The following is a 26,283-nucleotide window of genomic DNA, read 5'->3' as shown; positions in this document are numbered from 1 at the left end:
ATTTAAAATTTTGTCAGTGTTTTAGTTTCAACTGACCTAAGGTTATGTTGCAGTATACTACTTCTAATAGTTTACAGTAGTTCCCCTCACCCGTTTCTGCAGATATGTTTCAAGACCCCCAGTGGATGTCTGAAATTGCGGATAGCACATAAACCCTAAATTTACTGTTTTTTTTTTTTCCTATACATACATACCTATGATAAAGTTTAGTTTATACATTGGGCACAGTAAGAGATAAACAGCAATAACTAATCACAAAATAGAACAATTATAACAATATGCTGTAATAAAATTTATGTAAATGTGGATTCTCTCTCTCAAAGTATCTTGTACAATACTCTTCTTGTGATGATGTGAGTTGATAAAATGCATACGTGATGAGATAACATGAGGTGAAGGATATAGGTCCTGCGACATAGGACTGTTGACTTTGAGGATACATCAGAAGGATCCTCTGCTTCCAGACCACAGTCGACTGTGGGTAACTGAAACCATGGAAAGAGAGACTGAGGATAAGGGGGTAGACTACTGTATATGTAGGTCTAAATTTGGAACTATTGCTGTATTTAATCTAGGTGAAATCAAGACCTGTGTTTGTCTTGACTACTCTTTTATCTTTGGAATCTAGCAGAATGCCTTATCTGTAAGAGGAACTCAGTAAACATTTCTTCATAACTGATTTTTACATGTTTTGTCTTTTATGACATAAGAATACTGTGTTACAAGGAATAGCAATGAATTTAGGAAACTGTTTTCTAATCAAAAGTTGCATTAAAATGACATATGTCATTATTTTGCTGATTTTCTCTAAGGTACTGAAACATCGTAAAATAGTAAAATTACTATCAAAATATACTTAGATCCAAATTTGCTTCAGTATTAAATTGCTTCAGTTATGTATCTTATTTGTGACTTTCAGAAAGTAATCAGGATTAAGTTATATTATTTAGTAGATTACACTGGGCATTCAACAAAATATTTGGTCATAACTTTAAGCAGTGATGTCTGATTATTGAAATAAAGTGACATTTGATTGGCATAAACAAAGGTGAAGTCAAACCTAAAAGACATAGCTTTACTTCAGTAATAAATATAATTCCATTTGCTTTGATTTTTTAGGTAGGAAGATGGTAGGGGAAAAGACTTGCACTTTTGGATGTTTTAAAATTTAATTCTTGATTTTAGGTATTATTTCCATTAAAGTATCTTGGGCAACTAATTCTTCTTACTGATCTGTGATTTATACCGTTTTAAAAATTCAGAATCAGTAGATTCTCTCAATAGTTACCTTCCTCATCTTACACTTCTGTTATGCTGAAGAATTTTGGTATATAATTTTCCAGAAGCTTTCCTTTTACCTTTCTGATCCATAGACCAGGATTACTTGTGAATCTTCTCTTCTAATTCATCTTCCCGAGTTCTAAGACTTCTTTCTGAGTCGTCTAATTTTTTTCTCTCTTTGGCTACCATTTGAATGGGACAACTTCCTGTCTGCTTACTTTGTATTCATTCATCCATAAAATTATTTCCAAGAGCTGAATTCCAGGTATTCATTTAATACATAAAAAGTAGGACTTATGTTTCTTCATACTCCATATAAACATCTTCATAGTAGAATAACTAAGTAGATATTTTATCAGATAGTATTAAACATCTGATAATTTTTGAACAGTAATTTCATTTTTATGAATTTATAGAAGTCTCATTTTGTGGTCATTCAAAGCTATAATAATGTAAGTTTCTTGAAGTCTGTGTTTTTGGAGTTTATTTTGTAGTTCTTTAATATAACAGGAAGACTTACTAATTTTGATATGGGTAATTCATGTGAAATTGTAGGTATAACTAGACCAGTGTGTCCAACTCTGACTTTGAATCAGTTTTAAGGCATAGAAAGTCAATTGATCCATGTTTCAGGTGTCATTCCATTCAGCCTTTGTGGAAATTCCTTATTATACAAATTAAATAATTTTAATTTTACTTTCTCTTTTTTTCACTATTTTTTTTTCGCATCAGCATCAAAATGAGGGAAAATTTCTATAAAGGCAATATAATGTCGGTTGTATGTAAAGTGTAAAACAAGTCCCTAAGTAATGAAGGATGGGCCTAGTAGGAAAGAAAAATGTTAAATTCTTTGTAATGCAACTGTTAATGTAACTTTTTGTTCCCAATATCTACCATAATATCAAATTGAGTTAGAAAGTTTTCAAATACAGATTAATTAAAACTGATCAATTGGATTAGTTTGTTTTGAATTTTCATGTAATAACAATTTTATTCATGTTGTAACATAGTAATAAATATACCTCGGAAATAGGAAAATCTAAAATTTTAGTCATTTGAATCAAACAGCCATTTAATATTGTACTTCTCTTTGATTATGAAGTCTTTTAATAGGAAACAGTGCTAAGAGGAGGAGTGTTTTAAGCACAGAGAACATCCTATGTGAACATTTTTAAGTAGCAAGGGATTTGAGGGACAAGGAGGACCAGTGTGGCTGTCATTCAGCGGGCAAGATGGAGTGTAGTGGGAGACGAGGTTCCAGAGGTAGGACTCAGAGAAGGCAGTGTTTTTATAGAGAATAATAGAGTTTGGATCTGTGTCAGTATAAAAGGAAAATAATTGGAAACTTTAAAACATGGGTGTGACATGATTTACTTTGTGTACAAAGATCAATCTGGCTGCTCTATGGCTAGAGTGACTGAGAATAGAAGTGGACCGAGCAGTAAGGAAGCTTTTCTGAAAGACTTGTAGGAATTATGATGACTTGCACTAGGCTGATTATGGTGAAAATGAAGAGGAGTGGAATGGGGATACATTATTAGTGTCATAGATATGGAGGAAGTTAGTAAGGAAGAGAAAAGAGCCAAGGAGCCTGATTTCTGATTGGAGGAACTAATTGGGTGGTGATGCCATTAACTGTGATCAAGAAGGGGAAAGGACAAACAGGTTAGCACTAGCCACAGGAACTTAAGTTTTAAACTTTTTTATGTTTAAGATGCTATAAATTGGCTTGTTTTGAAGGAGAATTTGGATTGACTGGAGTTATAACTTTTGCTGTTGTCCACATGGTACATAAAGCTAAAAGAATAGAGAAGAGAACTTAGAGAGTGTGTGAGTGTGTGAAGAAGAGCAGATAAGAAGGTCCATGATTGAGCCCTGAAGAATTCTCACACTGTGCAGATTAGTGGGAATCCAGAGATAAAAGGACTATGGTTTCTGCTCTCACAAATATTTCTCATTCAAGCGGGAAAAAGACATGCTGGTAAACAATGAAAATCAATATTGTGGAGATTTCTGGTTTCCTCTTTGACATGTAAAGAGTTGGGAAGTTGTTACTGTCATCCTCACAACAAGAAAAAGCTGAACAAATTGAAAATCAACAACTCAACATCTATCGTATAATTGAGATCACAGGGCAAATCAGTGCCCTGCCATGTGGAGGGAGAGGCAAATAAAGAACCACAGCTTACTGGGAGCAGAAACTATTGGAACTAGGATCTGGTAGGAAAACTTAAACTATTAACTGATGAACTATTGAAGGCTGGGTGTGGACTGACTTAAGAGTTACAAATTCCTGGGAGCCCAGCCGTAAGGGAACACCCTTCCCAACCTCCCCAATTTTGTGAGTTTTTTTTAAAAAATTTTTTTATGTCTATTTATTTTTGAGAGAGAGAGAGAGAGAGAGAGAGAGAGAGAGAGAGAAAGAGAGAGAGAGAGAGAGAGAGAGAGAGGCAGAGAGGGAGACACAATCCGAGGCAGGTGCCAGGGTCTGAGCTGTCAGCACAGAGCCCGACACGGAGCTCTAACTCACGAACTGTGAGATCATGACCTGAGCTGAAATCGGATGCTTAACCGACTAAGCCACCCAGGTACCCCTCTAATTTTGTGAGTTGTACCTCTAGGAACCTCACCAGGTTCTCAAGGTGAAGATCAGTGAACAGTTCTGTCACGCTTTCAGCAGGGAGGAGGGTAAAAGTAACCATTTTGAAATACTCCTAGAGCTTTTTGTTCTCAAGGGAACCTAGCCAATGTGAGAGAAGGGAAATGCCCGACTGCAGCCCCCTCTAGCTGTCCCACCTCACTGAAAGGGGAAAAGAAACTCAGAAGCACTTGTGAAGGTCATAGCCCAGGATACAGGCCCACTAAAAGACTGACACTTATTTATAGGATTATAGAAGAACACTTCTCTTTAAAGTGGCAATTCAGGGATCCAGGCTGCTTCTGTGTCTTGGTAAGCCAACTGGAACACTTAGCCAGTGGAGGAAGAGAGAGAATGGGGAGAATGGAGAATGGAGAATGGAGAACTTGTTCTTACCTACATAAGACTGGTCACTTTTGCTCACAGCTTGTTCCCAGAACTTGTCACAAGGCATTTAACTAACTGCAAGGAGTCTAGAAAGACTCTCCATGTGGTCATGAAGAGAGGTATCTCTATAATATGAACAGTAGTACATCTACTACTGTTAGTTCGTTTGATTTTCATTTATTGCAATGAGATGGAAATTTCAGGATGCCAAAAGGTAAAGATTTGCCACTAAACAAGGATAACTACAATTTTAGTCCTCACTCTTGGTAATGTTGATTCTGTTGAAGCTGATGAAATGACTTGGGATCAAGGTCTAATTTTTATGAGACTGAAGGTTAGGGTTAATAATATGACAAAGACTCAAATACAGAAATATCTAGAAGGAAGGAACATCTATTAAATTTTATCAGTGGGATTACAGGGAGATTTTTGCATTTTCTTAGGTGGCAATGAAAGACTAAAGGAGATTAAAAATGTGATAACAATGAAAATATATATGAAAGCATATTGAGAAAACTTTAGTTGACCAGTAGAGTACCAAAGGATAATAATAACTAAGATAAACAGTAAAAAAAATAATTTTAAAAAGGAGGAGTAGAAATATCAGAAAATCATCCTTTTCTTTTTGGATGGAAGCTATCTATTTTAGTTAGTCATCTGCCTCATGCAAGAGTCCATTGCAGAGATCATTTGCTTCTGGAGAATCCTTAAGATCCTCTTATTTAAGATCCCCTGATGGAGCAGATTTCCAATAGTCCAGGCGAAAATATTTATGTCTTTTTAGGTGCAAAGCATGAATCCAAGGATCAGCATTTTGAAGCGCTAATTGTTAACATGGCATGTTACAGTCTTCAAGACTGCAGGGTAGTTTTTCTTTCCCGTCTCTTCCAGAAGACTAAATCTCTATATTTCAGGTCATAGAGAGTACCTTAGAAGAATGTTTTGGAGATGCTTATACCTGTTGTTGATAAGAATGATTGTATCATGGTTCTGTGATGGCTGTACTTAGTCATGTTAACTTGCAATGGAGCTAGATCTAGGGTCAGAGGTGAAATTTCTAAGAGTCCTGGCATGCTATTATTAAGTCATAAGGGAGAGCTGATGACCTCAAGAAGGGTTGATTTTCTTGTTTTGAAGGCAAATGGCAATGGAAATTGAAAGGTCCTTGAGGTTATTATTAATTTAATTTTACTTCAAAAATTCCACTTGGTCTTTCTGCTTTTTCTGAAGATTGAGGATGAGATAGATAAAGATGTTTTCATGTAAGCTATGTGCTTCGTATTGGTGCTTGACTGGTCAAAGCAGTTGACCTGCAGTGGTAAGAGAGTGAATGAATTCCTGCACATGGTATGTTTCCAGGCCTAACTTAGATGTTCTTCAGTCTAGTCTAAAACTGACCACGTTGGGCACCTGGGTGGCTCAGTTGGTTAAGCATCTGACTTCAGCTCAGGTCATGATCTCGTACTTTGTGAGTTCGAGCCCCACATTGGGCTCTGTGCTGACAGCTCAGAGCCTGGAGCTTGCTTCAGATTCTGTGTCTCCCTCTCTCTCTCTGCCCCTTCCCCATTCGTGCACACACACACGTGTGCCCTATGTCTCTTAAAAATAAATAAACTTTAAAAAAAATTAATAAAATAAAATTGACCACCTCAGTCATGTACCTTTGAACCGCCTTAAATTCCTTTTGGCTCAAGAAAGGGATATATAAATAAGAATTATGAATGATAGATTGCTTAATCAGAAAATGCATTTAGAAAAATTGATAAAAGTAGCAAAGTGCTTATTGCCGCGTAAAATTTTTATTAAACGTAACATATGTAGTGAAAAGTGTACAAACTGAAAATATGCAAGTCATCGGACTGCCAGACAGCGAACATATCTGGAAATCATTACTGAGAGCAAGAAGCAGAACATCACCAGCCCTCCAGTATCTCTTTCTCATACTCCCTTCCAGGGAAGATTACTTCCCACCCCAAAGGGTAACTTCATCCTTTTATCTAGCACTACAGATCGTACAAATAATGTATGTTTTATACGAATGGGATCATGTTGTGTATATTCTGTCGGATCTGTGCCATCTGGTTCAACATAATATTTGTGAGATTCATCTAAATGATTGCATGTGGCTGTATTTCATTCATTCTCATAGTTGTATGGTGCTCTAGTATGTGAATATACTACAATTTATCTACCTGTTTACTATTGATATGCATATCAATTAGGTTTTTCCAATTTTTGGTTATTATGATTAGTGCTGCTATATATATTCTGTTGCCATTATTTTTTTCCTGTTACTTTGGAGGAGAATTTTGTAGTTATTTGTGAAAATGAAGTACGTAAGCGATTTTAAAATATTTGCAAATAGCAAAGCTAAGCATTATGTCTGGGTCGTTAGTCTCTAGTGTCTTGTTTATTTATTTGGTAATGCTGTAGGTACTATTTCTTGAGTATGGCCTATTGTTTGATGTTTTGGTGCCTCTGCATCTGGCCAAGAAAGGGAGGAACAGCGCATAGGATGATATGGTCTGATTTGTATTTTATAACAAACATTAGGGCTATAATAGTCACTTAGGGAGCTGCATAGAAGTTCAGATGAGCGAGGTGCTAAGTGACTGGGATGGCCATGTATGTGGCATATGTTTATTCTTTTATCATAAAAGGACATTAATTCTTTCTCTCGGCTGGTTAGTAATGCAGTGGCTTTCATACTTCTTTTTTTAAACTTCCATCCATAAAGAGAAATGTATTTTGCATTATAACCCAGTATACACATACTACATATAAATTTTAATGCACAATAGAAACAAGATTTGCATGAAATGCTTACTTGCACTCCTTCCAATGTGCTGATCTATTTTATTAAAAAATTGTGAGCCTTGGCCAACTAAATTGATTTTGTGTCCTAGTACTGGGTTGTAGTCTGCAGTTTGAAAAGCACTCTTAAAAAAGTGTGTGGCTACACTCAATGATAACATTCCATAACTGCATGCCATAAACTTGTAGAAGGCTCTACTTTAAATTCACTCTCTGATGAAAATCAGTGTTAAAATGCTGTTTATTTTAATGCTTCAGGTTTTTTTTTGATAAACAAGTCCTAAATTAAGGTTAGTTTCACAGATTTGGGCTTTTTTTTTTTAATGTTTATTTATTTTTGAGAAAGAGAGAGAGACAGCGTGACCAGAGGAAGGGCAGAGAGAGAGGGAGACGCAGAATCTGAAGCAGGCTCCGGGCTCTGAGCACAGAGTCCAATGCACAGCTCGAACCCACAAGCTGTGAGATCATGACCTGAGCTGAAGTTGGACACTTAACCGACTGAGCCACCCAAGTGCCCCACAGATTTGGGTTGTTAAAAAAAAGCTTTATAAATATGTTTTCAATTTAAACGCTGGAATAATAATCATAGTTAAGAAGAGTGAGAATACAGTAATACTAGTTTTGTATTTGATAATTTTATTCCTTTAAGATAAAAAGGTTAGACACTCAGACAATACTATAATACTAAAACATTGTACCATAGGTAATGTAGAACATGGGGGAACAGATGCTTCTTCTATAAGGAAGAGAGCCAACCAAGTTTAAGCCAAGACATAAAGAACACATAAATGAGAAGAGAGAATGGGGAAACTTTGAGCTAGGTTGTCTTCATGTGTTATTTTAGTTACTCATGATAGTAACTCTGAAGTCTGTGTTAAAATCCCACTAGTCTCATACAGCTAATAGGATCTTAGACCATGTTTAGAGAAGAATCTTTATTTTTCCCTGCTGTAGATTTCCTTGAAATACTGAATCGTTCTTGCTTATTCAAAATACCTCAACTCAGTTTGGTATTTCATTGGCTCCTATTGCCCTAAATGTTAGAATTATTATTCAGATATCTTGGTTGCCATCAAGATAAGATAGATAGCAATTGTGTTACTGTATCATGACGTAGTTCCAGGTTTACAATTATCTGCATCAATCTGAGATTAACTGTGATATACTTAGCACAAACTGTAGAACATGTAAATAATGGTGTCAGAGTTTCTTTTTCCGTTTATTATTATTTTTTAGGTAATGAGCAAATGGTGTTTCACTCAGGAGCAGTGTAGAACAGTGTTTTACTTCCTAATGTCTTTTTCGAAGAAGTACTTTATTTTGGTTAGGCAGAAAGAAGTTGAAGGTGGAATATTTATAGTGGTCTTAAAACGTTTCTGCTATTTGTCATTTTTTTCCCCAGCATTGAATTTGTTGAATACTTTTGTTTAAGATACAAATTTCAGAGAAGCAACAAAATGCACTTTCCCCTCGGCGTCAGAAAGGGGAATCTTCATATTGAAGACGAATCATTTCCTAATGTCAATTATAAGCTATGAGTGTACTTTTACTTCTTTTAAACCTCAGTTTGTAACATCGAGGTGATTTCACTTGTGAATGAAATAATCATTTCAATTCCAAAGATTCTATATCTGGCGATTATATAAAAGGTTTTTCTTTTTTTTTTTTTTTAAGAAATGGACTTCCTGAATTTCCTTGTCTTTTGGATATTGGTTATCATGAAACACAAAAACAAAGTCATGTATTAAAGATACATATTAAATATAAAGAATTATTATCTAAAGAACTTCATTTAAATTTTAATAGAAAGAGTATTTCAATGTGGGTTTACGTGTGTGTATGCAATTGTTACAAACTGTTTTGGAGAAATGTTTTTAGCATACAAGGAATGGGCCAAATATCTGATTTATTCGAGATAGTTTTATGATATTTCTCATCTGTGTCTTACTGATTTCTATAACTTGTAATGTGACAAACTAAGTTGAATATCAGATAATATGGGGAATAATTCTTAGCAAGGAAGTCAAGATATTCTCGCCCAGGCTGCCTCTCTGGCATCTCCCACTATATTTCTCTTCCCCTTCTTTTCTCATACACACTTTATGCCAAATGACAATACTCTCAACTTCCTGAATTCTCCATCTGTTTTCATGCTTTGCATATGAAATACTAAAGGTTGAATCAGTCTTCATTTTCTGCCTATCACAATTTTGCATATCCTTAAAGTCCAGGATGTGTAGGATATTTAAAAACTGAAACATCTGTGACGTCATAGAAGTCTTCTATGAAGTCATGCCAACACCATCCACAATTAATGGCTTTTTCTTTGTGTTGCAAAACCATTTTTCTTACATATTTATTTAGTATATGTTTCATTTTTCCTTGTGTTATAGTTTATTGATATTCATCTTGGGTCTATACTTGTTCATATATGTCTATCTTACTGATGACAAGATTGGCTCATATTCAACTTTAAATTTTTGCTCCATCACTTATAAAATAGGGTACACATAGTACACATTTATGTATTCATTGTTAATTCAGCATTTGTAAATATTTATTGAGGACGTGGCTATGGGCCATGGATCATGCTTCTCAGTGGGATAGAATGGACAGCAGAAACAGACAAAATAATCCTCACAAATTATATTTTCTAATTAGAGATATAGGCATTAATCAAATAATCGTATATATGAATAAAAGGAAGGATGTGGAAATGCTATAGTATACTATAGTGCTTTGAAAATACTTCATGGAGGGATTTAACATAGTCAGAGATGCTAAGGAGAAATTTTCCAAGGAAGTGCAGTGAGAATACTGAGGAGTTATGGAAGTGAAGAGTACAAAGTGTCATTGTTACATTGGCCTCATGAAATTGTCGGGGAACTTTCTTTCGCTTTTCTTCTGAAACAACATATAAAACATGAGAGTACCTTAAAGAAGTCCTTAATCTGGTTTTTAAATGGATGCCTTTAACAGGTTGGTGAATCCTATAGGCTCCATCTCAAAATAATGTTTTTAAATGCACAGAATGTAATGCAAGGAAAATATAGGTCAATAAAGGAGCCAATTAAATTGGGAAAAAAAACCCCATATATTTATGGACTCCTTGGGGGTAGATGAGAAGTTAAGATGAAGAAAGTTGAGTTAAAAAATTCACCTGTAAAGCCGTATAGGTGGTGACTGTCTTTTGAGGGTTGGCAATAAATGCACTTAATGTGTTAGTAGGAGAGAAGACACAACATTGTAAAGATGTCAAATCTCCTAAAACAAATCTATCAATGCAATGCAATTTTAGTAGAAATTCCACCAAGAGTTTCAAGAGAATTGGATTAAAGGATTAAAGTATTTATGTGGAAGAAAAACATTTACAAATAGCAAAGAAATTTTTCTAACAGAAGAGCAAAGAGGAAGATTCCTTTTGCCAGATATCAAAATGAGTTACAAAGGCCCAGGTAGTATATGTTCTGGAATATGTGGCATTCCTTTACATTTGTTTCTTTTTGTTTTTTTTTCCCCTGAGATTTTCCCATTAGTAAAAGAAAATGGCTTTATTTTGAGTTGTTAACAATATCTGTCTTATTATGAAAGCCCAGGATTAGTTTGAACTACAAAGTACTGCTGAGTGAAGACACATTATCCTGAAAGGACCTCAAACAAATATACTTATACCTATAGATATTACCCGACGGAATCTGTGAAAGGGGAGATAAAGAAATTAAGCGTTAGTCTAGAAATTACTGGGGGGTATGGCCTCACAATGGTTAGTATTGGAAGTTGTGGTAAACAAACCTTTTAAAGATTAAAGAAGGAGTCATGTAAATGGTTAGCTTGTGAGGATCATGAAAACGTATCTATGAGATGAGTAAGAAAACAGCAGCAACCACAAAAACATCTGTGGCTGGTTATAAAATTATCAGGAATAGCAGGATTTCCAGGAACTGACAGATTAAAAAGTTCCAATTTTTCAAGTAACTCAGAAGTGAAGAAAATTTACTTTGGAAAACACTGAGTTCCTTGAGTGGCTTTAGTGATGAGGGAGACATTGATGTGGAAAATACACATGAAAATTTGGATAAAATAGGGGTATGTGGCTGGCTCACTTGGTAGAGCATGAGACTTTAGATCTTGGCGTTGTGAGCTCAAGACCCATGTTGGTTGTAGAGATTACGTAAAGATAAAATCTTTAAAAAAAATTTGGAAAAAATAGTTTTATGAAGCAATAAAGTGGAAAAAGCAATATTTATAATTTGATGTGTACATCTTTTAAATATTTATTTGTAATAAATGTTTTAAATTAAAGTGTATCTTTGACTTTTATGTCTATATTCAGGATCTGTAAAATGTGGTGTGTGGGTCAAATCCTGCCTGCTGCCTGTTTCTGTAAATAAAGTTTTATTGGAACACAGTCATACTTACTTGTTTTTGTATTGTCTGTGGCTGCTTTCATATCCTAAGGGCAGAGCTGAGTAGTTGTGACAGAGGCTCTACAGTCCACAATACTTAAAACATATACCGTCTAGCTCTTTACAGAGAGTTTGCTGATCTCTGATCTATATCACTGGAAAGTTATGTATTTAAATTTATATTCAATTTAAATCTTTTAGACCCTTCATTGTATTTGGAGTTTGGTTCTGACAGTATTGTTCTGGAGTAGGAACAGCACAAAAATCAATGAAATAGAATACAGAGTCTGTAAATAGACCTATGCACATGTGGGAACTTAGTATATGATAGATTGCCATCACAAATAAGTGGAAGAAAGGATGGACTATTTAATGGTGCTGGGAAAATGCAATCTCTATATGGAGAAGATTGAAATTAAATTCTTGCATCATATCACATATAAAAATAAACTTCAGATCGATTAAAAGCCGAAATGTGAGAGGCAAAATTATAAAGCTATTAGAAGAAACCAGAATTTTTTTGTGACTGACTTAAGGATAAGTAAGAATTTTTTTATAGCCAGCCACTGAAACCACAAACCCTGAAGGGAGAAATTGATGTATTTGACTATATCAAAATTAAAGATTTCTGTTTAACAAAGGACACCATGTACAAAATTAACAATCATCAGACTAGGATATTTGTTTTGCCTGACTTATAAATGATTAACATATAGGTTATATAGGATCCTACTGCAAATCATCCAGGAAAATACGGGAAATCCAACAGAGGATTGGATGCAACTGGAATAAGGGTGGAGTGAATAGACAATTCATAGGAGAGGCAGTCCAGTGGCGTGAACTTTATCAGAAGTCAGAAAAACATGAACTGAAAAAAAAAAAAAACCAACAAAACCACATCAATTTGTATCTACTAAAGCTGAAAAAATATTAGAAGTGAAATAATATCACACATTGGCACAGACAAGAAAAACTGGAACCTTCATACCCTTCTTGCAGGTATGCTAACCGGGTTAAGCCACTTGGGAGAGCAGTTTCTAAATATTTAGTGAACCTGAGTATGTATACCATATTCCTGCATGTATATCCCAGAGAAAACCATACTGGCTTACCTCAGAGTTATTGTGTGTTGAGTTCCAGACCACCGCGGTAAAGTGAATATCGAAATAAAGCAAGTCAAATGAAATTCTTGGTTTCCAAGTGCATATGAAAGTTTTGTGTGTGCTATACTGTAGTCTATAGTGTGCAGTAGCATTCTAAGAAAAAACCAATGTATATACCTTAATTAAAAAGTACTGTCTTGTTAAAAAATGCTCTCATTACTGATTACCGATCACTGTAACAAATAGAATAATAATGAAAAAGTTTGAAATATTGTGACAATTACCAAAACGACACAAACATTATATGAGCACATGCTGTTGGAGAAATGGTGCCAGTAGACTTGCTTGATGCAGCGCGTAAACCTTCAATTTGTAAAACATGCAATATCTGAAAAGTGCAATAAAATGAGTATTTACACAGGTATGCGTGTATATGGGTTTATGAATACATCATTACAGAAATACAGTATCGTAATGAGTTATAAAGGGCCAACTTAAAAAAATAAATGGATGAATAAAATGTGATTTATGTAAATGGAACATTATACATCCATTAAATGCATGAACTAGATACAAAAACTGTAGTGGTTAAAAGCATGGATTCTGGAGCAACACTGAATTTGGATCTGGTTTTAATGATTTGCCATCTGTGTGATCATGAGCAAAATGGATTCTCTGCAGAATAGCAATAAAAATAGGATTAATAATAGTACCTGTCTACTTGATACACCATAAACACCATATGCATTATACAGTTTTAGATTTAAATATAAAAATGTAAAGTTAAGTGACAAGCAGAAACAAGTAAATGGCATAATGCCATTTATGTAAATATACAAGACTGGTTATCCGATAGAAGGGAAATCACACTGGGAAAAGGAAAATAATGAATTAAAATAGAAGCCAAGCATGGATCAGTGCCATAAAGCTTATGATCAGCTATTCTGGATACCTAAGGTTTAAAAAAAGCAAAAGGAAAAAAAAAAGAAAACAAAGAGTGCATTGCAATCCATTCCAGGTGGAAGCAAGAGCATGTATAAAGCACAAAGACCAGTAATGAGATACCCAATGATGAGTCTGAAGAATGAAAGAAAGCCAGAATAGCTTTAACAGAATGAGGGTAAAGAAACAGTGCAAAACTTGAGGTTGAAAAGGGAATGTATGCCAGAATATTCAAGGCTTTGTAAGTCTTCATAAGAAGTTTTTTCTTTCTTTCTTTCTTTCTTTCTTTCTTTCTTTCTTTCTTTCTTTCTTTCTTTCTTTCTTTCCTTCTTTCCTTCCTTCCTTTCTTTCTTTCTTTCTTTCTTTCTTTCTTTCTTTCTTTCTTTCTTTCTTTCTCTCTCTCTCTCTTTCTTTCTTTTTCTTCTTTCTTTCTTTCTTTCTTTCTTTCTTTCTTTCTTTCTTTCTTTCTTTTTCTTTCACAATCAGAAGCCATTAGAGCATTTTAAACAGTATCTTTTAGCAAAGGTAATTTTTCCTGTGTGCACAATAGATTGAGGCAGAGAAGTGTGGATGTGAGTAGACTAGCTAGGAGACCAGGTGGGTTTTGATGGTAACAAAGCCTATGGTATTGACAGGGGATATAGAGACAAGTGGAAGGATTCAAGACACATATAGGAAGTAAAATAGAAAAAAAAGTTAGTGATAAATTATGCATGTGAGGGAGAGACATCGTTCTGGAACATTTCTAGATTTCAGGCCTTATAATTGTATGGTGGCACCATTTACTGAAATAGGGAACACTTGGAAGGGAATCTGGTTTGTGTAGGAAAGTTATGGGTTCAGTTTTACACATGTTGAATTTTAGGTGGTGTTGAGACTTACAGATAAGATGTTGAGTAGGCAATTGAATTTTAAAGCTCAGAGAAGTCTGAGCTGGACATTTATGTTTATACGTAATTTGTATGTAGGTGGAAATTGAAGCCTTGGATATGGGATAAGACTGCTTAAGAAGACACCACGGAATGAAAAGAAGAGGGCCTGGATCTTGACCTTTGAAGGAAAAAGAAAATGAAAGGCCACAGATAGGGGAAAACAAGGAGAGCATTATGAAAGCCAAGGGGGCAAGGAACATAGTTGAACATAATTTCAAATATTGTTGAGAACTCAGTAAGATCAAGGCTAAAAATTTTGTTCACTAATTTTAGGTACAGGGAGACCATTGATAAACTTCGTGAGAATTAGTAAGCAGACCGGAAACCAGATTACAGTGGTTGGAGAATAATGGGGCAAGGAAGCAGAGAGAGAATTTTGCATATTTCTAAAGGGGCAGGGGGGATACGCTCTTCTTGGCAAGGAATGCAGTAGAGCTCCTGAATTTGCCTGTACCCCACCGACTCTACGTACAGTAGTTTCTCATTTTATAGGACTTGGAAGGATGAATATACAAAATCTCTCTAAATCTTCCCTTGTTACCTCAAACTATTGTCGTGTCCTCCCTGGATTGCAGCTTATCTCTGCTCTCCCCACAGCTGGGACCACTGGATCCCATCCTGCAGCCTTAATGCTGCAGTCCTGGGATTTCTACAGTTCTCTGTAAGAGGATTTCAAACAGAGTCCTTTAAATAGTTCTTAGGGATACATGATTACTAACTTTGCTCCCCATGGGTGAAATGGAGCTTCCACTTCCCTGGAGATGCTATATTTTAGCACAGTTCACTGAGGTAGACTTCTGCTCTTTTGTTCCAGTGTGTACTCCAGTGCCTCTAGATCTGAAACAAAACCCCGCTCCTTCTAATTTTCCTCTTCCTTCTGCCTTCTCTTTCTCCTGGAGCGTTTACTGAGAGGGCTGTCAGAGATCGTAAGCATATCAACAGGTATACAATAGAAATGTACAGCGTATCTCACACATGGAAAGATAATTTTAAGTGGCGGGAGCAACTCCGATGCAGAGCTCATCCACTGGTCCACTTAAACTCACACCTGCTCTGGCACACATTTTATGGACTTGAACTTCCTGTAGTGGTGCTTGTTTTGTGTTAGCAAAGCTTCACTTAAGCTTGGTGGGAGATAATCAGGGTAAAACAGTGTATTTGAAGTTACAGGAAAAGTTAGTGACACTGGCATTAGCTATTTAAATGTATTGATACTAGGTGTGAAAAGGAAGTTAATGTTTGTAATTAAGTAGCTAGGACGGACTCACTTATAGAGTTCTATTTTTAATTTACTTACTGACTTTAGGTTAGCACTTTGAAAGGAACTCTTATTAAAGTCAGGGTTTTTGAGGTATGATTTATTTGCAGTAAAATTCACCCCTTCAAGGTATACACTTCAGTGAATCTTGAAAAAACATAGTTAAATATCTACTACCGTAAGCAAGATATAGAACATTTCCTTCACCCCCAAGAATTCCTTGTGCCTATTTGTAGTTAGTTCTTTTGTTCTACTCCAGTCCCTGATTTCTGACCTTATAACTTTGCCTTTTCTAGAATGTCATATAAATGAACTCTTATTGTAAAGAAGTGGGCAAACTACGGCCCGCAGGCCAAATACTGTTTTTGTGTAAGTGGTGAGTTAAGAATGGTTTCTACACCTAAAAATGATTGAAAAAATTTAAAAAAATGTTTATATATTTATTTTTTAGAGAGAGAGAGAGAGCCTGTGGGTGCTCACAAGTGCATGGGGGAGGGGCAAAGAGAGGGAGACTGAGAACCCAAGTAGACTATGCACTTTCAGACAGCACAGAGCCCTGATGTGGGGCTCCAACTGATGATCCCAGAGATCCTGACCTGAGCAGAAACCAAGAGTCGGTCGCTTAACCGACTGAACCACCCAGGCGCCCCGAAAAAAAATTTTAATGATGACATTTTGTGAGTATAAAAATTACACGAAAGTCAAATTTCGTGTTTATAAATAACGGCCTTTGGGACACAGCCTTGCTCGTTCATTTACATATTGCCAACGGCTGCTTTTTGGTTCACATTTTTTACATACTATTGAAGAAAGACTTCAACCTAACCTATCTAAGAAGCCTTTGTTTAACCCAAGGCCACGATTTTCTTCATTGTTTTCTTCTGGAAATTTTATGGTTTTAGTCATTATATTTAGTTCTGTAATCCATTGATTGCAGTTATGTAATACATTGAATTTTTGTATAATGTGTGACATATGAGTTGAGGTTCTTTTTTTAAATTTTTTTTTAATGTTTATTGATTTTTGAGAGAGACAGACAGAGTGTGAGTGGGGGAGGGGCAGAGAGAGAGAGATACAGAATCCGAAGCTGGTTCCAGGCTTTGAGCTGTCAGCACGGAGCCGAGCCGGATGCAGGGCTTGAACTCACAAACTGAGATCATGACCTGAGCCAAAGTCAGTCACTCAACTGACTGAACCACCCAGGCGACCTGAGGTTGATTTTTTTTAACACATGCATTTCCAATTGCTTTTTTTGCACATGAATTTCCTATTGCTTAGAAGATTATTCTTTCTCCATTGCCTTGACAGCCTTTTGTTTTGTTTTGTTTTTTAATTAATGATCATTTAAGCATTGGATTGTTTTGGACTCTATTCTCTTCCATTGGTGTATGCATGTGTTTATTCTTTGCCAATACCGAATATTGACTTGATACCTCTGGAACTTTTAGAGTAAGTCTTGACATCAGGTGGTATGAGTCTTCCAACCTTCTTTTTGAAAATATCTTGCCAATGTAGGTGTTTTGCTTTTCCATATAAATTTTAGAGTCAGCTTGTCAATTTCTTAAAACAAAATCATGTTGAGTTTTTGACTGAGATAACATTGAATCGAGAGATCAATTTGGAGAGAATTGATGTCTTAACAATATTGAGTTTTCTCATTGATGAATACAGCATATTTCTCCTATTACTTAGATCTCCTCTCATCCTTTTTAACCGTAGTTTTATAGTTTCCACCATAAAAAGCCCATGTGGATACACCTCGGTGGCTCAGTCCGTTGAAGGTCTGACTTTGCCTCAGGTCATGATCTCGCAGTTTGTGGGTTTGAACCCTGAAGCCGGCTTGCTGCTGACAGCGTAGAGCCCGCTTAGGATCCTCGGTGTCCCTTCACTGCCCCTCCCCTGCTCATGCTGTCTCTCTCAAAGATAAAATAAAACTTAACAACAACAACAACAAAAAAGCCTGGATATATTTTGTTCAATTTATACCTGAGCATTTTCTTTCTTTTCTCTTCTTTTTTGATGCCATTGCAGACTGCTTTTAAAATTTTTGATTTCCAATTAATGCAATGCTAGTATATAAAAATACAATTTTTGGGGGGTTATACTTAGTTTATATCTTGTGACCTTGCTAAAGCGCATTTATTGTAGGAGATTTTTTGTAGTTTCTTTAGGACTTTATATATAGACAATTATGCCATCTGCAAACAGTTTTTCCCCCCCCCTTTCCAATCTTTATGCTTTTTATTTTTTTAATGCATGGGCTAAGATTTCGAGTTCAGTGTTGATTAGGGGTAGTGAGAGAGAACACCTTGCTTTATTCCTGACTTTAGAGGGAAAGCATTAAATCCTTCACAGTATAGTATGATGTTAACTATAGGCTTCTCTATAGATACCCTTATTGCATTAAGGAAGTTTTCCTGGTTTGCTGAGTCAAGTGTTTTCTCCATATATTTTGACAGAATCATATGTTTTTCCCCTTAGTCTGTTAATAGGGTGAATTATATTGCTTAAATTTAGAATGTAGAATCAACCTTGCATTCCCAGGATAAACCTGGTACACCTGTGTGTGATGTATTGTTCTTTAACATGGTTTGATAATGTTGTATTGAGGATTTTTCATCTTTCCATGAGGAATATTGGTCTATAATTTTCTCTTATATTTTTATATGGTTTTGGTATCACAGTAATGCTGGCCTTAGGAAGTTAGAAAGGAAGTGTTCCCTTTTCTTTTTTTCAATGTTTATTTATTTTTTTTTTTTTTGAGAGAGAGAGAGAGAGAGAGAGAGAGAGAGAGAGAGAGAGATGGAGCCTGAGCCAGGGAGGGGCAGAGAGGAAAGGAGACACAGATCTGAAACAGACTCCAGGCTCTGAGCTGTCAGCACAGACGCTGATGTGGGGCTGGAACTCATGAGCCATGAGATCATGACCTGAGCCGAAGTCAGATGCTTAACCGACTGAGCCACCCCGGCTGTAATCTTTTACATTTAATTTTGCTTAACAGTGGAGTCCGTAGTGATGTTCCCTCTATCATTCTTGCTCTAGTTAATTTTTATCTTCTCTTTCTCTTTTTTTTTTTTCTCTTGATCATTCTGGCTAGAGGTTTATTAATTTTATTGATTTTTTTAAAAGTTTATTTTTATTTATTTTGAAAGAGAGATAGAGAGCAAGCAGGGAAGTGGCAGAGAGAGAGGGAAAGAGAGAATCCCAAGCAGGCTCCATGCTATCAGTGCAGAGCCTGATGCAGGGCTCCAACTCACAAACTGTGAGATCATGACCTGAGCCGAATCCAATAGTGGAATGCTTAACTGACTGAGACACCCAGGCTCCTGTATTGATTTTTTTTTTTTTTTTAAGCAGCAGCATTTAGTTTCATTGATTTCTTTTATAATTTAAAAAATTTCTTTTCTTATACTTTCTTTGGTTTAATTATCTCTTCTTTTTTAGGAAATTGATTTGAGACTTTTCCCCTTTTTAGTATAAGCACTTATTTATATGTGTTCTAGGTTTCTACGATCCTTTCAAGGAATATCATACTTCTGCCTAAAGAACTTACTTTAAATTGCTGTGGTTAATGTCTTCTGACAATAAATTCTTTCAACATTTCTTTGCCTGAAAAGTCTTTATTTTACCTTTATTTATTGAAGCATAATTTCACTGCATATGGGATCTTGGGTTGACAGATTTTTTTCTGTAGTACTTTATATAGATGTTACTACAAAGTGTTCTAACTTCTATGGTTTCTGAAAGATAATCTTTTGTAACTTTTATCACTGGCTCTCTACATATAATGTGTCATTTTCTCTGGCTGCTTCTATAGTTTTCTTTGGCTTTTAGCAGTTTGAGTATGTTGTGTCTAAGTGTGTGTGTATTTGGTGCTGTTCTACAAAGGGTTCTTTGAAGTTCATGTGTCTGTGATTTGGTGTCTTTCATAAATTTTGGAAAATTCTGGCCATTATCCCTTCAAATATTTCCTCTGTTCTGTTTTCTACCTTTTCTTCTGGGACTCCAATTTCATATGTTAGATCAATTGAGCTCTTAGATGCTATGTGTTTTTTTTTTTTTTTTTTTTCATTTTGACTCTTTTTTGTTTGCTTGGATTTTTTTTTAATTTTTGTTTATTTATTTTGAGAGAGAGAGAGAGAGAGAGAGAGAGAGAGAGAGAGAATCCCAAGCAGGCTCCATGCTGTCAGTGCAGAGTCCAACGAAGGGCTCGAACTCACAAACCATGAGGTCATGACCTCCAGTCATGACCTGAAGTATCTGAGAGTCAGATACCTAGGCGACTGAGCCACCCAGGTGCCCCTGGATATTTTTTATTGACTTATTTCAAGTTTACTGGTCTTTTCCTTGGTTCTTTCAAGTCTACTTATGAGCCCATCAAAGAAATTATTCATCTATAATGCCATGTTTTCTATTTCCAGCATTTTCTTTCTTTTCTAAATGTTTTTCTTAATTTATTTTGAGACAGAGAGAGAGAGAGAGAGAGAGCGAGAGCATGGGAGAGGGGCAGAGAGAGAGGGAGAGGGAGAATCCCAAGCAGGTTCTGCACTGTCAGCACGCAGCCTGGCACAGGGCTTGATCCCACGAACCATGAGATCATGACCTGAGCTGAAGTCAAGAATCAGACACTTAACTGACTGAGCCACCCAGCCACTCCTATTTCCAGCATTTTCATATGACTCTTACACGTTCCATCTTTCTGCTTCAGTACCCCATCTGGTCCTGCCTGTTGTCCACTTTTTTCTATGGATCTTTTACCTTAATAATTATAATCATTTTGAAGTCTGTCTGATAATTCCATCATTCTTGTCATCTCTGAATCTAATTATATTATTTTATCTCTTGACAATGGGTTGTTTATTCCTTACAATTTTTTCCTGAGTCTCATGGTTTTGAATTGCATTTTTGCCTTAAAGTGGGCATGACCTTTCTGTCAGACTGTTAGTGTTGGGAGTTAAATCATCATCAAGTCACAGGTTCAGATAGGTTTGGACTTTGTTGTTGCCATCATTATTTTTAGCGCATTGCAGTCTTCAAATTGGAGGCAGTGGCGTGGAGGGGGCACCTCTCCTTATACTCTCGCCTTTTCCCCGGCAGTAGATCATTGATGCTTATTTCTTGATTTTAGGTTTGTGGCAGGGGCAAGGGTGTTCTGTTCTGTTTTCTTATTCTTTGTTTTTGATGGGACCTCGCCACCTGGGTCTTATGGATGAGGCTTGCTCAGAGTTCTTAGGTCCTTATTCCCATGGAAGTGAATCCGCTTGTATCTCTGATAGGTTTGGGGCAGGAATTTCCATCCCTCCCCTAGTGATGAAAGGCCATTGATTTGAAAATAGGATGTTGGTTGAAGATGGTTTCCTGTTCCTCTTTCATGGGTAGAGGTTTTTTCCCTTTAATCTTTTCCTTAGCTGCAGGGGATCTCTACCTTTGCCCTGGGATTACAGAGTTTCCTTCTTCTCCCTGTGGCTCATAGCTTGGTTTTTTTTTTAGGAGAGATAGTCTGGGGAATTATGCCTGTACCCCAGCAGCCACTAGGTACCTCTTTTACACCTGAGCATGTATACCCCTAAAGGTTCTTTGTTCTCATGGCCTGCTCGCAATCTTCCTCCTAAGTACCCAGGAGAGGCCTGCAGAAAAGTGCTTGCGAGTGAGCGTGAGCTTTCCTTGAGTCTGGGCCCTTAGCTATTCCAAACTGTCATGTGAGCCCACACTTAGCCTTTTACAGTTCGTTAAAATTTTAACTGATTTCCTCTTACCTGCCTGTATGGTGGCCCCTCTTTCTCCTTCTCCTCTCCTCTGCCAAAGGTGGAGCAGTGTGCTTCATTTCTCTTTGGAGGGGCTTGCTGCTGTTTGCAGTTCAGATTATTTGTTTGCCTTATGTCCTCAACTCTCTGAAGGGCTCAGGAAAAGTTATGATTTTGTAGATTATTTAGCCTTTTGTTACTCTTAGGATGGGAGTGACATTATTTACAACTTTGTAAGTTCTAAGCCGAGTTCATTGTAGTTTTTAAACATTTTTTTTTCTTTTCTGACAATAATGGAAGTAAAAAGTTTTATCCCTGTTTATTTTTAATGAGTAAATAATACCTTTTTCTAGGTATCTTTTTTCTTATTTTGTTTTTAAGGTAAAAATTGGCCTTTTATTTGCTAGACTCCTAATATTTCAGTGTTTTTATAGCCAACTAATGTCCAGACTGTTGAACAGATTTAAACAATTAGTGAGAGCACTCATCCAGTGTTTTCCCCTCTGTTTGGATTCTTGAGATCACTCTAATTGAGAGTTGTCTCAATGATTTGAAGTTCATAGGTTCTGCCTGTACTGTGTAAGTCAAATTAGCTCAGTCTATTTCTAAAGCTAAACTGTTGAAAAATATGATTTTAAATATTTTAGGGCATATGATTGAAAATATATTGCAAATGGCAGATAGAAATTTTGCAGTTATAACTCAAAGAGAGATCTCTATTAGCATGTATCAGTTGGCTCTTAAATTAACATGTATATCAGAGAGCAGAACTAGTTGCAACACTCTTGTGATTTGCCACGTAAGATGTTATTCTATAATCAGAAAATAAACTTTTTATTCTTTATTCTCATTTTATGAGTTTCTTGGATATAAGATTGTATATCGATTGCAGGAATTACTATTTTTTGTGAGCCCATCAGGAAACCAAATGTTTCTTATTCGTTTTTCCTGCAGAAAACTTCATCAGCAGTTTGAAATGTACAAGGAGCAGGTGAAGAAGATGGGCGAAGAATCACAACAGCAGCAAGAACAGAAGGGTGACGCCCCAACCTGTGGTATCTGCCACAAAACTAAATTTGCTGATGGATGTGGCCATAACTGTTCGTATTGCCAAACAAAGTTCTGTGCTCGTTGTGGAGGTCGAGTGTCATTACGTTCAAACAAGGTACAGAATGAAAACCACATGTAATTCTGTTATAGTTGAGCTTATAATATTGTTAAGCTAATTGTGAATACAATGAAACAGACAATTGAAATTAATATTCAGGTTAACCAGTGAATTAAAAAAACTTCTAGTGTCTTCATTTTCGATAAAAGAAATTTTTAATCTTTCCTTTCAGTTAAAAAGATACTTGTCTCATTGTTTATGGCCTTTAGCTAATGGTTTTGTTTGGAATCATAGGATCTTAGACTTTCAAGGATGATGAAAATAACTTATAGATCAGTTGGTCTAACTCCTTTATTTTACGGGTGCAGAAAACTCAGATCCAGGGAGACCAAAGGTCATTCTTCGTGTCACACAATTGATTAATGTTAGAGCAGTGACACTGCTTTTTCCATTATTACACATAATTTTATAAACTTTGTAGACCTACTCTTCCTTTGACCCCTGTTTTCTCTCCTTTTGAAAGAGGCTCTTTTCAGCTTTGAGAGTCTGTGTTTTACAATTTTGTAGCTTTTGAAGCTACATTACCCTTTATTTTTGTTTTGACATTAATGAAATAAACATTAGATTATGGAATTTAAAGAGGAAATAATAAGGAGATGTTTTAGACTCATCCTAGATTTTTTTAGTTTATCCATCCACTTTAGGGAATATCTAATGCTACCCAAAGAATGCTTTTTGAAATAAGCAAAAACAGTATTATAAAATATTTTCCTTGCTAAGTTCTTTACAATTTACATTTGTATCCTTACTAGTATTTTATCACACAGTTCTTAGGTAGTTTTAAAATAGGGAGCTAATGTTTGTACATACATTACTCACACATAGTTATGGGGATTTGTTCCCCTGTGTAATTTCATGTCTCCATTTTCTCATTGTTTCCTGTTTCTCATTGTTTTGTTTTGCCCAGAATTAATCATTTTCTGTTTTCTCCCCCCTAATGTTTCCTCCTGGTTTACCTGATTATTGTTCTTTACCTTGACTAGTTACATTGGCTACAAACTCCAGTGCAGTTCTGAATCAAAGTAGTGACAGCACGTATCCCTGTTTTGTTCTTATTCTTAGGGAGGAAGCATTCAGTCCTTCATTATTAAGTATTATATTAGCTGCCAGCTTTTCATAGATGCCTATCTACTCCTAATTTGCTGAGAGGTGGTGTTTTTTTGTTTTTTATTTTGGTTTATTTGTTTGTTTTCACATCAGGAATAGATGGTGGAAATTGCCAAATGTGACTCCATCTATTGAGATTAATCATATTTCTTCTTTGCTTGTTAATGTGGGGAACTACATTGGTTGATTTTGAAATGCTAAACCAACTATATTCCTGGGACGAATCCCGTTTGCTTATGATGGGTTGTCCCTTTTATGTAATGATGGGTTTGATTTGATAAAGTTTTGTTTACAATGTTTGCTTCTATGTTCATGAGTGTTAGTGTCTGTAGTTTTCTTTTCTTGTAATATGTTTCTTTGATTTTGATATCGCAGTAATGCTATCCTGATAAAATGCATTGGGAAGTATTTCCTCTTCTTGAGTGTTTTCGAAAAGTTTCTGTAGGATTGATACTCTTATCCTTTAATATTTTGTAGATTTTACCAGTGAAGACATCTGGGCATGCTGTTTTATTATTTTCTTGGGGGGGGAGGGTTAAGTACAGTGTCAATTTCTTTGGTAGATATAGGTTTATTCAAGTTATTTACTTATTTTTTTTTTTTGAACGAGCTTTGGTGTTTTTCAAAGAATTTCTCCAGATCCTTATAAATTGTCACATATATTGACATAAATCTGTTCACAGTATTCTATTATTATTCTTTAATATTTGTAGAATATGTAGTGATGCTACCTTTTTAATTTCTGCTCCTGGTAATTTATATTTTCTCTCTTTTTTCCTGCTTAGTTTGGCTAGAAATTTATCAATTTTAATGATCGTCTCAAAGAACTAGTTTTTTGTTTCATTAGTTGTCTCTATTGGTGATTTCATCTTTGGTCTTTATCATTTCTGCTGACTTTGGGTTTAATTTTCTCTTTTTCTGGTTTCTTAGGTGGCAGCTGAGGTCTTTGCTTTGAGATGTCTCTTCTTTTCTAATATAGGCATTATGTGCTGTCAGTTTCCCCCAAGTACTACTTTGTTGACATCCCCAAAATTCTGATATGTTGTCTTTTCATTTTCATTCTGTTAAAAATACTTTCAAGTTTTCCCTTTCTTTTTAGAGCCATGAATAAATCAGAAGTATGTTATTTCTTTTCCAAATACTAGGGAGTTTCCAGAGATCTGTATGAGTTTCTTTATCCCTGGTAACATTCTTTGCTCTGAAGTATGGTAATTACTTTTAATTTAATTCTGTTGTGGTCCTAGACATACTTTGAGTGCCTTGAATTCTTTGAAATGTATTGATACTATTTTATGGCCAGAATATGGTTTATTTTGGTAAATGTATGTACTTTTATTTTTTGATGGAGTGTTTTTAAATGTCCTTTAAGTCAAGTTGGTTAATAGAGTTGTTAAAGTTTAGTATATCCTTTTTGATCTTTTGCTTATTTATTTGATAAATTATTAAGGGAGGATATTGAAATATACAACTGTACTTGGATTAATCTGTTTCCTCTTGCAGTTCCTTTTTTTTATTATGAAATTTATTGTCAAATTGGTTTCCATTCCTTTTGTAGTTCTATGTATTTTTGTTTTTGTTTTATGTATTTTATTAGGTTCTGTTTTCAAATGCATAAACATTTAGGATTATTATGTCCTATTAACTAATTGTCCCCTTTGTAATCATGAAATGACTTTCTTTATCCCTGGTAACGTTCTTTGCTCTGAAGTCCACTTTGTCTAATTTTAATAGAGCTTTCTATTAGGTAGTATTCACATGGTTTATGTTTTTCTCTTCCTTTACTTTAGAATAATTTGTGTCTTCATATTTAAAGTATTCTTCTTATAGGCATATAATTGAGCCTTGCTTTCTTAGCCAACATGACCATCTCTGCCTTTTAATTGGGGTGTTTAGATAATTTATATTTAATGTAATTTTTGGTATGGTTTGTTTGAATGTATCATTTCGCTTTTTTTCTGCTTGTACCATCTGACTTTTGTTTGTTTTTGTTTTTTGGCTTTCTTTGAATTAGTCAAGCACTTTTTAGGATTCAGGTTATGTCCTTCATTGGCTCGTTAATTTTGTCGACTCTGTTTTATAGCTTTGTTGGTTCTTTGTTTTGTCATTTTATTACTCAGTTCAGGATTTGAAGCATACATCTTTAAATTATCATTGTCAGTCTTAACTGATATTATATCATTTTGTGTATAGTATAGTACAAGAACCTTCCAATAGTGTATTAGCATTTCTACTCTTTTGGACTTTATGTTATGGTGTCATATATTTTACTTATTTTATAAACCCCACAATACTATTATTCTTTTTTATTTAAAAAGTTTATCTTTTAAGGAGTTTTAAATAATAAAAAGAAATATTGTATACTTTCTGTTGTCATTATCATTTCTGGTACTATTCATTTCTTTTTATAGATCTGTATTTCTATATGCTATCATATGTTATCTGTCTGAAATATTTCCTTCAATATTTCTTGTAGTGTGTGTCTGCTGATGTTGAATACTTTCAA

The 26,283-nt window shown here is 35.4% G+C and overlaps 1 protein-coding gene across 43 annotated transcripts in view; it reads left to right on the top strand.

Moving 5' to 3' along the window:
• Window positions 1-26,283, top strand: part of RIMS2 (regulating synaptic membrane exocytosis 2) — a 601,125-nt gene that overhangs the window by 96,489 nt on the left and 478,353 nt on the right. For all 43 annotated transcript variants that reach the window (XM_053208502.1, XM_027064049.2, XM_027064046.2 and 40 more), the window contains one exon: window positions 22,460-22,670. In XM_053208502.1, coding sequence (XP_053064477.1) covers window positions 22,460-22,670 — 211 coding nt within the window. The remainder of the gene's footprint in view (window positions 1-22,459; window positions 22,671-26,283) is intronic.

This window comes from Acinonyx jubatus, chromosome F2 (genome assembly GCF_027475565.1).
Source record: "Acinonyx jubatus isolate Ajub_Pintada_27869175 chromosome F2, VMU_Ajub_asm_v1.0, whole genome shotgun sequence".
Lineage (NCBI taxonomy): Eukaryota > Metazoa > Chordata > Mammalia > Carnivora > Felidae > Acinonyx > Acinonyx jubatus.
The sequence above is the reverse complement of the archived record's forward strand: the minus strand, read 5'-3'. Positions and strand labels throughout refer to the sequence as shown.